This window comes from Leptidea sinapis, chromosome 38 (assembly GCF_905404315.1).
Source record: "Leptidea sinapis chromosome 38, ilLepSina1.1, whole genome shotgun sequence".
NCBI classification, from domain to species: Eukaryota; Metazoa; Arthropoda; class Insecta; order Lepidoptera; family Pieridae; genus Leptidea; species Leptidea sinapis.
The window spans coordinates 5,192,309-5,206,440 of NC_066302.1; the positions used below are offsets into that span (position 1 = coordinate 5,192,309).

Genomic DNA, 14,132 nt, shown 5'->3' on the forward strand with positions numbered 1-14,132 from the left:
AGGCCTCATTAGGGATTTAATGGTGGCAGTCGTAAAACCTTAAATATAATATATAAATATTCCACACATAAAATATGGTTTTTAAAATTTGCAGAACCGTCTCCTCGTGTGATTATATAACGGTGTAACAAACATCCAAATAATCTCATAAACTTTCTCATAACTAATATGAATAGGATGTAAGATTAGATAAGACAGACATAATATTTCGAATTTTGTAATTTATTTTTATGTACGAATAAAAGTGAACGCATGTTTTATATACGTTCACTGACAAATAATAGCAATAATTTGCCTGAAGTATCTCAAATCTCAATATTAAAACTTCCTAAAAAATATTGGACTCGATCTACCCTAGAAATCTAAAATGTGCTTGTTTTCGTATTGATTGGACCAAAATAATGCTAAATTGGTAAATTTGTGAAAAATAAGACAGCCGTTGAGATTAGTTTTAATATTTCAAAGTTCTAAATTAAACTGAAATTGCTTGACACTCTACAGTGGAACTACTTTACTGCCATAATAATATGTAAAAAGATGCAATGCTAGATATTAGTGGCAGATATTGAGTGAATAAGATTATGTGAATAATTCAAGTAATTATTACTTCACTCTACGGTAGCTATTTCCGACTTAATTATCACTAACAAACAAACAAACCACCTGATAACTACACCAGGATAAAATGCACACTTACCGTTCCCAGGTGCACTAGTTACATAAAGGCAAAATTCAAATTTATTTTTGTCCTCAAGTGATAAATCAAATATTGGTTGACTTGCCTGATTTCAATCGGTTTAATATAAGTCACCAATCGAGTTAAAAAGTGAGTTGACGAGGTGTTGGATGAGTGCGAATATATGTGAATTCAGAATAAATAACTCACATTTAGGTTGAATTTTTATAACAAGCTTGATAGATGCTGATAGACAGATAGGCGTGATAGATGCTGTAGAAGAAGCACCATGGAGAAACGTTGGTCCTTTTTATGAAACGATAAAGGATGGAGACGATCGCAAAGAAAATGATTCTACTCCTTAGTGCCTGCTATACCCTTTATTACGTATGAGTTCCTTATATCTATATTGCGAGTCTGTCCGTTCATATAAACATTTAAAAATGTCGAGAATATCAATGACAATGATTTATAGAAGCACTGGAAACGTAATGATTTCACTGATCTGTCGAGCCGTGCACTTTCACTATTGTAGGACAGAGAACAACTTTTTGTCGTCTAAGCAGCTAGCTCGTTGACAAACATCTGTACGAGTTACGAGAGAGGAAACCTGCGTACGAGCGACTTATTTGTGACAAAAAATGTTGTTTTAATTGTACTTGTCTAGTGATATGTCTGTTTACCATTGAGCTTTTAATTTGCAAGAAATAATAGCTTAATCATAAAACACTAGCTTTGACGCTTTATTTCGTCCTCGTATACAATGATATAGTATGAAAAGAGGTAGATATGTCACTAGCGTGCCGAAAATGAATCGCTTACTTGGAGGCAATTGGCCCTTTTTGGTCGTAGTCGCTCTCTGGATGCGAAACGTTACGCACGCGTTTTTTGTTGACAGAATTGTTTACAATCTGATATAGGTACAGCATTAAAATGCCGTCTTGTGTTATGGGAAGATGCACTAATTACGCAAGTTAAAAAAATCATATAATTACATACCACAGTTAAGAAATCATGAATTATAACATCTTATTTACCTAAATTCAATGCAGTTTTACTACTAAAAAAGTAAAGTAAAACGTAGTAAAAGTTATATTTACTACATGAACTCGTGAATGAATCGTATTTTAGGCATAAATCACAGTGTTCATAAAAAAATCATATCTGATGAATTATTCTGATTTTTTTTTCTATTCAAATACGAAGCAATTAGCAAATTAGATTTATCTCTTTCTCGCTTGTGATAAATGCATTTACTATCCTACTTTGACGTGTAATCGTAATGTAGTGTGCTATTGCAATGTTATATTATTCATGTGTATCATTTACAAATACCGAATATTGTCCAGGTAGGTAACCTATCTATACTTTTAATTATCAATGCTCGTATCTCGTATAGTATAAGTAAAGACTTAGACCGTATGGTGTGTTTTGCTACTGGTTCACCATAAATTTCAAAATAAGATGGCGCCCGAAAGATAAGAGGCGCTTTAATGGCAAAGGTTAGCACAAACGTGTCTTTCATATCTAAATTTTAAAAGCTAAATCAGGATTCATAAAATCGATGACAGTTTTGTGATAAACGCGCACGTTGTGCATTACCGCAGCTGGCACGTGTCCTACGCGGGGCAGGGCTTTGGCCGTCGGAACGTTTAGCAGGGTTGCTAACCTTCCCATATTTTTATGAAATTAAGTGGACAAATAAATATGTTACAGTGGAAAATCATGTTGTCGTCAAGAGTCGAGGTGGCGGCAAAAAGAGCGTACAAAAGATCGGCTTTCTCTTTTGCCGTATGTGCCATGGTATCATTCCTTATGTGCAACGGCGTCAGGGACGGCTGGTTGAAATTACAAAGAACAACCTCTGGTCCTCGTCACTAATCTATGCGAAACATAGCGGCAATAGGCCGCTTCTTCACACCGGTATTATATGGGAGTGTGGTAATTAACCCGGACGAGTCTGATGTGCTGATGTCATAAGACGGCAGCGTGACTCTCCCACTTCTAAAAAGCCCTTCGTCGCCTCACACGGCACGCTTAGGCCTGGAACTCCCCTATTCTTTATACGCCCCGGGGAAGCACAGGGCAAATGAGATGCGATGCTAGAAATTCCACTACTAGAAATTGAGTGAAAAATATTGTGTCTAAATCTAGAAGGATTTTAGAAATTATTCATTGCGGTCTCTCATGACTTGGTAGCGATGATTAACGAACGGAGCATAGCGCAAGTGAAGGCCATCACAAAGCTAAGCCTGAAGGCCGACAGCTAAGCTCGACACTAAAGATGACATCAATATAGCGTACTTAGACTTTGCTCAGACTTTACTTAAGTACTTAAAACTTAGCTGCCAGTAAGCTTAGCATAATCTTTTAGTTTTTATAGTTATTTAACAGCTAAAATTATGATGAGCTTAAGTAAAGACAGCCCAATGCAAAAGTCAAATTCGCGTCTTATGATACTCAGCTAAGTTATACTTAAGTCAAGTATGAGCGTCAAAGCTCATTGTCATTGTCAAGTACACTGTTAAGTGCAGGAATTGCTTATTAAGGCTGTGTTATTAACATCTACAAGCTTTATACGAGTAGCATTATTCAAACCAACTTAGTACAGTGAGTTATGATTTGTTAAGAGAACCTTCATTTATCTAAATTCATTATCGACATTAAAGCACGTGGTATGTATTTATTCCACAGAATATATCGGCACCAAGTTAATAAAATATATATCGTGAGTACCCGTCATAACGATTACAAAGATGAGAGCTTCTTCGAAAGCTAACTAAAACAGCAACGGTACCTCTTCACGATAAAAACTTTAACTTTCTGTTGATGTTCAATTTTGCATACTTTTCGTAGGCAAGTTTGTATTTTTCTTTTGCGTTGGTGGCAATAAATTTTCAATTAAGTACTAATTTCGCTTTCTTTTGAATGTCCGGAGATATCAAGTGACTTGAACATTTATTCTTATGTTTTTTTTAATAGTCAACAAAACAGAATGGTAAATATCAAAAAAACACTGCGCCACGTTTGTGTCTTCAACTTTTGCTTACTTAATTCTTTGGACCTTTTTTTTAATGAGCTAGAGGCCAAACTTATCAGCAATTTATTCCATACAACTTTGCTGGCAAATGTCCGAGTAGTGCTAAAAAAGGTTGTCAAAATAATTATCACATTATAAGAATTCTTGAGTAAGGTTAATAGTATACGTTTATAGTTATGTTAGTTATTCACAATATTGCATTATGACTATAATTTTTTAACATCTTGAGCATGAGTCATATATAAAACACTAGTTTATGACCCGGCAAACGTTGTTTTGCCACAGAAATTAAATACCAAAAAGATAAATTAAGTATTAAAAAAGAGCGCAAAAAAATAATGCTGGGAGAGTTTCTTGCTCCGCTTCTTCTCTCTCAGAGCGCCATTTGTTTCCGAAGCGGTAGTAGTATCTAGTATATTAAAAAATTACATCAAAAAGAATTCTAAAGGAAACAATTTTGTTTTGAAATGTCATTGATTGAATTATTTGTATTTTGGATATCTGGGTATTCTTAAGTCAAATATATAGGTCCCGAACTAAGATTAAGAGTTGGTCTCCGCTGTGCTCCAACTAGATACCGCACTACCTAAGATCAATAGCTTATTTATGACGGTAACTATTAGATGCTTGTGTGCGTCGCATCTTTCAAATTTTGTTACATGCGCTTCATGTTATTTTCCATTGAAATAAATAAAATACAAAATACTCACAGATGACACGTGATCCCAGTGTCTTTCTTATTTCTCGTGGTATTACTTTTACAAAGTTTTACTACTCAAGCAGGCATTTAAGTTTCAATTATTAGCAAAGTTTAACAGAACATGTGGCACGTCAACGTCACACATTGCTCGAGACTCGCTCGAGTACGTCCACTTGGGCGTAGTATTAGTTGCCGCACTTTGCGACTACGCCTGCGGTATCTAGTTGGAGAAGAAATCCATAATCTAAGGCTCCGGATAAGTAAACACCATAAATATTATATACTAAAACCTTCTCCGAAATAGGCTGCATCTTGTGGCATAAGTATTATTCTGATCGGTTTAGTAGTTGTCGCAGTATAACCGAAGGAAAAAAATGACTCTCTATTTAATTCTATAGATAGTTTGATATAAATAAACACCCTTATACTTATATTTATCCATTAGCAGACAGAGTAATCCAGGTATATTTGATAGTCTATACTATTTAATCATAAAATGAATTTCAAACTCCTTCTCATCCACTCATATTCGTAATCGGCCCAACGGTCACTGAATTGACAACCCTACCCTTGGCGAGATGAGCGGTGCGTATCGTGATTCGTGACCCGACACGGATGCACAGATGACCAGTAACCAACTAGCCACAAATCACTCAGCGGAGGGGACACATATATTGATAATGAACATTTCCGTTCAGTCGCTGATTGAAACAATTTGTGTCAATACAACTGTTACACATGAACAATAAAAGTATTTGTTATGTAAGCTACTGCTGATTAAGAATCAAACTATAAAAATTGATTCTTCATTTATGATCAATGAGCTGATAAATTTATTTGAAATACCAGTTAATCTTCCTATAGAATCCTATTAACAAAATTAAGCTTGGCAATTTTGAAAGGATACGAGCAGATCTTGCGGTCAAAAGAGCTATTCCTTCTAAGGCATCTTAGCCTTGTGTTGCAAGAAATTGTCAAGTCAGATATTTTTTTTAATGAAAATAAGGGACGAGACGAGCAGGACGTTCAGCTGATGGTAAAATTACCATCATATCAATATATGCCCTGCCCATTACAATACAGTGCCGCTTAGGATTCTTTAGAAACCCAAAATTCTGAGCAGCACTACAATTGCGCTCGTCACCTTGAGACATAAGTTATATGTATATGTTAAGTCTCATTTGCCCAGTAATTTCAATAGCTACGGCGCCCTTCAGAACGAAATAGAGTAATGTTTACAAATTACTGTTTCACGGCAGAAATAGGCGCTGTTGTGGTACCGCTGTGGTACGCTGTTCTAGCCGGCATATAATGGAATGGCATGGAAGATATTGCAGGACCTACGAAGTCCAATTTTTTAATGCTCATCAAGTTGCCGACGACGGGAATTAAGTTGCAAGGCGGAGGTATCGGAGGCCAAAATGTACTTTAGGGCGCATAATAATTAAGCTAGAATTTAAGCCGCGATCAATTTTCTCACAAGGCACTCGTATCTATCATTTGAACATAGATAGGTTTGAAGAACACCGTAGCAAGTAAAATTATTGAGCTAATGGGACTTAAGATCTGATGTCTCAAAGTGATGAAAGCAATTGCAATTCCGCTCAGAATTTTAGGTTCAATCATGAATACTGATCTGCAGTGCATTGTGATGCGCTGGGTGCAACCTAGCGAAACTCTTTAAGAAAAAAGCATTCACTCGATTGTATGAAACGTGCAGTCATTGCTAGATTGATAGACGACAGATGATCTTGTAAAAAACGGAGATAGCCGAAATCCACTACGTTATAAGCAACTGTTCGCTTTTAAACTTAGGCGGTTTAGACGTCGTTGCCAATCGCCGTACTGGTATAACTACTATTTCAAACTTATGTCAAATCACATTCCATACTAAAATATATTTCAATTTTTATTTAAGTAGACCCGCCCCTTATTGCGTAGTATCTACATCCTCTTTAGCGGGGTGTATCACTTACGATCGGGTAAACGTCTTGTTTGTATCGCTACTTTCGTACGTTCTTTAAAAAAATATTTAATCTGAGGTCGAAAATGAAGGCGACATAAAACTATAAAATGATTATAAAAATGCCACAATCACTGAAGAATTAATATTGACTTCACGGGCCGAGCTGACAAATTAAGATTTGAGAACCAAACAAATATGGTGGTGCCTGGTGCATACTTTTTATAAGATAACGAGCAAATAATACTTTTAATGAGATAGTTTACAACAATTTATACATACAATACTTATGATCATTATATTATAATGATGGGCAGTAGGCGTTAAAGTTAAATTAATGAGTTTGAACTTTAAAGGTATTTGACGATGATGAAATTACAAATTAATACTTACTTAATGAGCGAAGGTCATCTTTGGTGAATTTTCTACATAAGTTTGTTGTTCGTGACTTGTTTTTCACCATAAAGAGATCCAGAATAGGCCTTCATGAAACTTTGTGAGAGCATGATCAATATCTTCTACATTAAAGAAATGTACATGTGGAGCCGTCATAGATATGATCTTGCAGTAAGTAACACACAGTGTTGCACAACACCTCAACACATATGAGTGTAGAGCGAAGGTTGAGTTGTAAGCACGGGAAAAGTCTTATAAGACCAAGATGGTATACAGAGATGATATGCTAATTATCAACTACCAGTAGTTGGTATATCTAACACAAAAATGGCTATCAAAAACAAAGGAGAAATCTCAGCAGTTAATCTGGATATGGTGAAAGCATTACATGGTGTATGGCACACGGCGCTTCTCTCGAGTTTTTGCAAGTGTAACACCAGTAGGATACAGGAGTTTGTTGATAGATGTTGATCGAATGCAAAGCCCTTTAACACTGGAATTCCCCAAAACTGATATCTATCTACTGCACTTGCCGACAACTATCGGAAGAAACTTGTATCTTCTATCGAAACCACTCTTAATATGGTCGCGGTCGTGAATGAACCTTGATGATTTTAACCCCCATAAGAAACAATTTTGCCCACTGTTCCCACTAAATAACCGCATTTGTCGTACCACTTCGACAACATTCCCCTTAATCCATTTTCCATGAGCATCTAGAAGGCAAACCGAAATTAGCTTCGAAAAACCTGGAGGTAGTTCGTAATAGAGCACGCCGATAAATACATTAAATTGGGAGACATTAATAGAGCAAGGCAATACTTCAAGCCGGCCAACATTCAACGACTCTACAATGCCCAGTTCCGGTCAGGCATGGAGTACTGTTCTCTTCCCTGATCTGGTGCACCTCAGGCTTGATGAGTCTGAAGGAGCGCTTATTGTGTGAGGGCAGAAAAGAAAAGACTATTATTATGATAGAGAAGAAGATAGAGATATTCAGAACAGAGAGAGCAAAACTCTACGATTAGATTAAATAGCATTGACATTGACACATTAAACCAATGACTACAATGACTATATTGATAATTGACAGTTAGCATTTAGTTTATACTTCCAACACGTGCAACGCACAGCTGCTTAAATTGTTGGAATCTAGTACTCCATCAATTACTTGGTATTGATTCAATATGTGTGTATTACTGCTTTTATCAAGAATCATTAAGAGAAAAATTTAAAGAAATAGACATTTTGACTGTTGCTTCTAATATATTCTTGATAATGTTTTATATGTTCATAAGCACATTAAGGAATTTGCTTGAAACTATGACAACCATAATGTTAATACGAGAAACAAACATAAACTTGCTACGCCTACTGCTCGGTTAAGTCGAGTTAGTAAGTCTTTTATTGGGCGATGTATATGCACCTACAATATGATCCCAGAAAATATACAAAACAAATGTGTTACGAAATTTAAAAGAATTGTTAAAAACGTTTGTGTGAGAAAGGTAACTATAGCATAAACGATTTTCTTAATGATAACACAGACTGGGAATGAAGCGAACACTCTCAGGAATTTTAATTATAAATGTTTTTTGTACGGTATTACATTGTTATCCATATTTTTATAATAAAAAAATCCCGCTGAGTTTCTTGTGCCCGTTTTTCTCAGGTCGGAGGCAGACTATTTTGAATGGGTAGGTGTGTAGTTTTTGACGTTCAATAAGTGATTTTGAATCCTATTTTGAATAAAAATATTTGAATTTGAATCATGAATATCACGGAGTGTAATCCGAGGAGCTATTTAACCTGATTTCGTCGCCGAATTTTCCACAAAATCAGCATTCGCTCGGTAGGCCACAAAGTTGGAGATCATTCTCACCATCTGGAAGAATAGTTTTCATCCCAGGTTGTAATGGAACTCTCTGACACGCAGTACCGAACTGTGGATTGAGCCCTCTTGCATGTTATTTCAAACAAAGTGAATAAAACTTCCTAAAAAGTTTAATTCGCTTTATCGGTGGCGCGTCTTTTGTGTCGCAAAAGATTTTAGGGTGCGGTGACCACATTATATCACTCATACGCTCGTTTGTCCTTCTCTTTCATATAATATTTGGTTTCTACAACATTGTTTATTTATTTATTAGGATTTCAAACAACAAGTACACTAATACAACAATAAATACAATAGAATTAAATTAATGCTAAGTGTCACTTACAGGAAATCACAGCATGCACAGAATTTTACTTAATTAAGATAACAACACATTCACTTATGTTTTATTGCATACATAAAATAGTAGCAAAATTAGTAAGCCCAGACTCAAGAACCTGTTTGGGTAATATTATTAAAGATATGTATTTCAAGAATAATTTTCTTAAAGTTTGAGGAAGCGAAAATATCTAAGGAATCCCTATACTGATCATACAGGGTATACATTCGTGTCATTATCGACTACATCTAGTAGATAATGCACTAGTAATGCTCCCGCGTTTCCTAAAACCAGATTTTTAATGTAAAAGTAGCTTATTTTTTGAAAAGCTGTTCATCGATTTCTTTTTCTAGTACCTTCGATGTGCGTGATAAGGTACTGATTGCCATAAGATCTTTTAAAAGAAGATGCATTTGTTATTATTGGAAGCGAAGTTTTAAGTATTTTACGACAAGCAGATGAAAGATAAAGATATAAAAATAAATGAAGACATTGATCAAAATTGCTTTTAAGTATATTAGTATTATACGAGAGAGATAACTTGAACATCTGCGTCGAACTAATGTCAAGAAAAATTACAACTTGTTGGTGAAGAATGTGCACATGTCCATTCATATTTTTTTGATAATAAGGGACGAGACGAGCAGGACATTCAGCTGATGCTAATTCATATGCCCTGCATATTACAATGTAGTGCTGCTCAAGATTCTTGAAAGACCCAAAAATTCTTAGTGGCACTACAACTGCGATCGTCATCTTAAGACATAAGATGCTAAGTCTCATTTGCCTAGTAATTTCACTACGGCGCGCTTTAGACTGAAACACAGTAATAGTTACACATTACTGCTTCACGACAGAAATTGGCGCCGTAAATAATCATAAAACCTTCATAAGGATTTTAAAAACCTCCCCGACCTCTTTAAAAATACTTTAACTCGAACACAATTATTATTTATTTACGTAATATTGTTCTCTACTTTTAAATCATTGGCTCTTAAAAAATTTATTCTCGACGCTTTTGAGAAAATTACCGCTGAAAAGAGGTGGGAGTAAGTATATGTAATTTTTAACTTGAAAATAATAAATAAAAGGCAAAAGTTATCCTTTTTTACACGTCATATTCTTTTAACGTGTAGAAGTATTTAGATATGAGTATTAAGACTTTACGTTTTTGTTATATGGAAGACTGATCAATATTGAACTTTTATATTAAACTTTCAGAATTAATAAATATTTAGTACCCAATTTTATATTTGAATTTACAATTCACTTTTACATTTAAATATGATGATAGAATACGTTGGTTTTATATTTTAAATACGTTTCATCGGTTTGCAGTTTGAGATCTCTGTAAATAGGTAGATATATGTCTACACATAATATAAGGGAATTTTCTAGAATAATGTTAGCACCAGGAACAAACATAAACTTATTATGCCTACTACTAGGCTAGGTCGAGTAAGTTTAAAATCCCAGATAATTTTCAAATACACGAATCTCAAAAAATTTGTTTGTTTGTCCTTCTGTCAACTATAAATTAAATAAATAGTCACTAAATGGATTTGCGAACTAACATACATAGATTATAAAATAAATTATTATTAAGTTAAAACATATTTATTCTTTTCTGCTGTTTTTTGCTGTTTTATTTAACAAGTAACTTATTTTTATTTTTAAGTTAACTCCTTAAAACAATCTGATAAATAGCGGGATTTATAAGACATTAGGACGTTGAAACTTGTAATACAACGAGTTTGAGTTAGAAAGTATTATGAAAGGCAGCTCCCTTCTTTACCTCCAGTCTAGTATGTGCAAATCACGTTATTGTAAATTAAACAACAAACAATTCATTTTACCACGCCCCCACCACATTCTTATTGTATGTAGATTGTAAATGCTACTCATAATTACCTAGCCATACATCCCACTTGCCAATCACACGCAGAACACCTAGGTGCACCGTCACTGCTGGTCACAAGTCACTATCACGCTCGCGAAGAAACGCGGCAGATACTTGCCGAAAACTTAGACCAAGAGGACACGGACTGGCACGAAATAGCCGATAAAAAGCAAAACAAATTTTGGCAACACCTACTCGACAGATGTACGGCAAGTATTGGCACGGTCAATGTCGGCACGGTCGCGACTGTGATGAGTTTCGCACGGCTGACAGCACGGGCGCGGCTCGACAACGCGCGTGTGTTGTGTGCGCCCGCGATCACTTCTATAAATTCTTTACAAGCTCATGTTAGCGGCTTGCCCTGGACAGTCGCCCACGGAAGGCAAAGGCCCTTATTGATTGATACTTATTTATTAATAAGTTAGATATATAAAAGTCCAATAACAATGCAGTAATTGTTGATTTACAAAGCGTCGTATAGTTTTAAATAAACAGTTTGTAAATAATTTATACATTTCTGAAATACCAACTTGTCTAAACATACGTCGTTAATTGCATTAATGTAAATGACTTTAATCCTGATAGTAGGTATACTATATATCTATATAATGCTACTATGTACTATAGACATGTCCTGATAGGTGACCACTCCCCACATCCTTTCATAAACATACTCACAAAACTCTATAGCAATTACATTGCTTCAACACCCCAGCCTACTTTGAGTAATAATATTATATGCCTACGCACTGCTAATTAGATATTAGCTTATTTACGCAACACTACCCATCAAAAAAAAAAGAATAATAACTATGTTTTTATGGGACCGAGAAACCAGCAACTACATATCTTAAGATAGACTCGCCTAGGAGCTCGTTGGATACGACATGATAAGCATAATATTATAATGTAAAGTTACGCTAAATTTATTAAATTATATCCACGTGGTCGGAGCACTGTTGTTCGCGACTGTACCGGCGCGCGCGCAGCCTCCGGTCGTCGCTCGCAACCAGTCGGACACCCTGCCGCCCCCATACACCCGCATAACTAAACACACCCCATTATACGCCCTAACAACAGACAATAACAACCAAATTGCTGTGGACCAATATAAAATTAATGATCTTTTTACTCCCAGTTAGGACATGCTATGCAGGGCTCTTAACATATTTGTATTCACGAGTCGAAATCTAGACCTTATTAGGTGTTGTCAGCTTCTAATTTGGCTTGCGTGTTTGTGGAATGCACCTTAGCTACTGGGCAACGCAATTGCGGGGTCCGAGCTGCAAAGATACAGACATACGCTTATATCGATCACTGAAACACGTGCTCTGATGTTCAGAGCTTTAAGATTGTAAACAGTTAATATAAAAGTAAGATCTTACTTATATTTATTTAATAAATTCCGTCAGCAAGTCGCACAATCTTAATATGCATCGACATAATAACATCCACGGGCCAAGTGATGCCTCAGTTATAGGGAAAAACAACATGCTAAATAGTTAATATAAAAAGTTTATTATCATTATTTATCTTAATATACAGGGTGTCCCAAAGTTATGGGACATGAAGGGAAAGTACCTTAAATATCGAAGATAGGCTATTTTACTGAAAGAAGACTTTAAGTAATTTTTAAAAGTTAGTACTTCTGCATTCAAAGATTTTCTAAAAATTACTTGCCTCGTTTGGGAATCGAACCGACTAAAATGTAAAAAAAAACACCCCTACTCTTATGATGCCAAAGTAGTTACTTACTTTCCCTTCATGTCCCATAACTTTGGGACAACCTGTATATTATAAATTACGTGTCACGTTGTTTGTCTGCCATGGACTCCTAAAGTAATGCACGGATGTAAATGGGAATTACTTCATGGAGTGCAGTTTAGTCCAACTTGAAAGATAGGATGGTTTTTATTTCGATTTGGGACCCAAAATTATTTTTATTTTCAATATTTGTTTTGTATGGACATATTTTCTATGAGAGAATTTAGTGGCGTACGGTTTGACAGTTCCACTGTGAAACAATTTCATTATAACAACAGGGAGCGTTTTTTACGAAATAATTCTTGATGTTTTTAAATATTATTGGCAAATTCCTATAAAAATAGTTTTTTTTATTACTTACAGAACAACGTCTGTCGGGTCAGCTAGTAAGTATATAAAAATTCCATGTCACGTTGTTTGCCCGCGATGAACTACTAAGTTACTGAACCCATATTAATAAAATTTTGTATAGTGTGTGCAGTTTTATTCAAATTGAGAGATAGGATAGTTTTTATTTCGATTCATAACTCTTAATAATTTTTTTTTTCTAATTTTATTTTTGTATGAAGATTTCTATGAGATAAATTTATGCCGCACGGTTTGACAGTTCTGCTGTGACATTATTAAATTGCTTTATTGCAAGAACAAGGAACAACGAAGTAATTACTTATTGTAATGATTGAACGACTAAAAAATTTAACAAAAAACAACCGACTTCTAAAACATATTATTTTTGGAATCGGTGTCCTACCCGCGCCCCGCTTTCGACTCTCGCCTCCTCACGTCGCGCGTGCGACCCAAGCACATCTCACCTATAATTATATGTGTAGTTACAAACCCACCTTGGCTGACACTGACTGCTGCAGTGGCTTCTTTCCACAGGATGCCGGCTAGATTATGGGTACAACAACGGCGATTTATTTCTGCCGTGAAGTAGTAATGTGTAAACATTACTGTGTTTCGGTCTGAAGGACTCCGTAGCTAGTGAATTTACTGAGCAAAATATGAGACTTGGCAGTTGGCATCTTATGCCTCAGTGGTACTCTATAAGTATAGGTCCGGCCACATATGGCATAAGCTCTCATCTCTGGACTGTGGCACACTAGAATCGCTCTAACCATATATGGGCGCATTAAACGCAGAGCTACTGGTCACTCATCCAGTACCTACTCTATGAACAGCTTGATGACTAGGCGCTGGGTAGTGACGTCACCATGTTTTGAGTGGGAGTGTTCAGAAGAGTGATTCGACCTGCCCCCTACTGCTCAATTTCACTTTAGTGCTGCATACGTTTTTTAGGAAGTTTCATTCATCACCAAATAAATAGAACAAACTTACACTGTGTTTTCAGGACGATATGGCACGAATACCTTACAAATACGTCGAAAAGCGCGTAAAATCACTTGACCAGCAATGCTCATGTGATTCCGCGTGATGAAAAAACCACGACCACGATAGATAATAGTTTGTATTAGATTGT

General features: G+C 35.7%; 1 protein-coding gene across 1 annotated transcript in view; it reads right to left on the bottom strand.

Annotated features, from left to right (window-relative positions):
- Positions 1-11,200, bottom strand: part of LOC126975822 (ankyrin repeat and BTB/POZ domain-containing protein 2) — a 108,641-nt gene extending 97,441 nt beyond the window's left edge. Inside the window, exon 1 of the mRNA XM_050823847.1 lies at positions 10,900-11,200. Within this exon, the coding sequence (XP_050679804.1) occupies positions 10,900-10,907 (8 nt within the window). The 5' untranslated portion in view covers positions 10,908-11,200. The remainder of the gene's footprint in view (positions 1-10,899) is intronic.
- Positions 11,201-14,132: the final 2,932 nt, after the last annotated feature.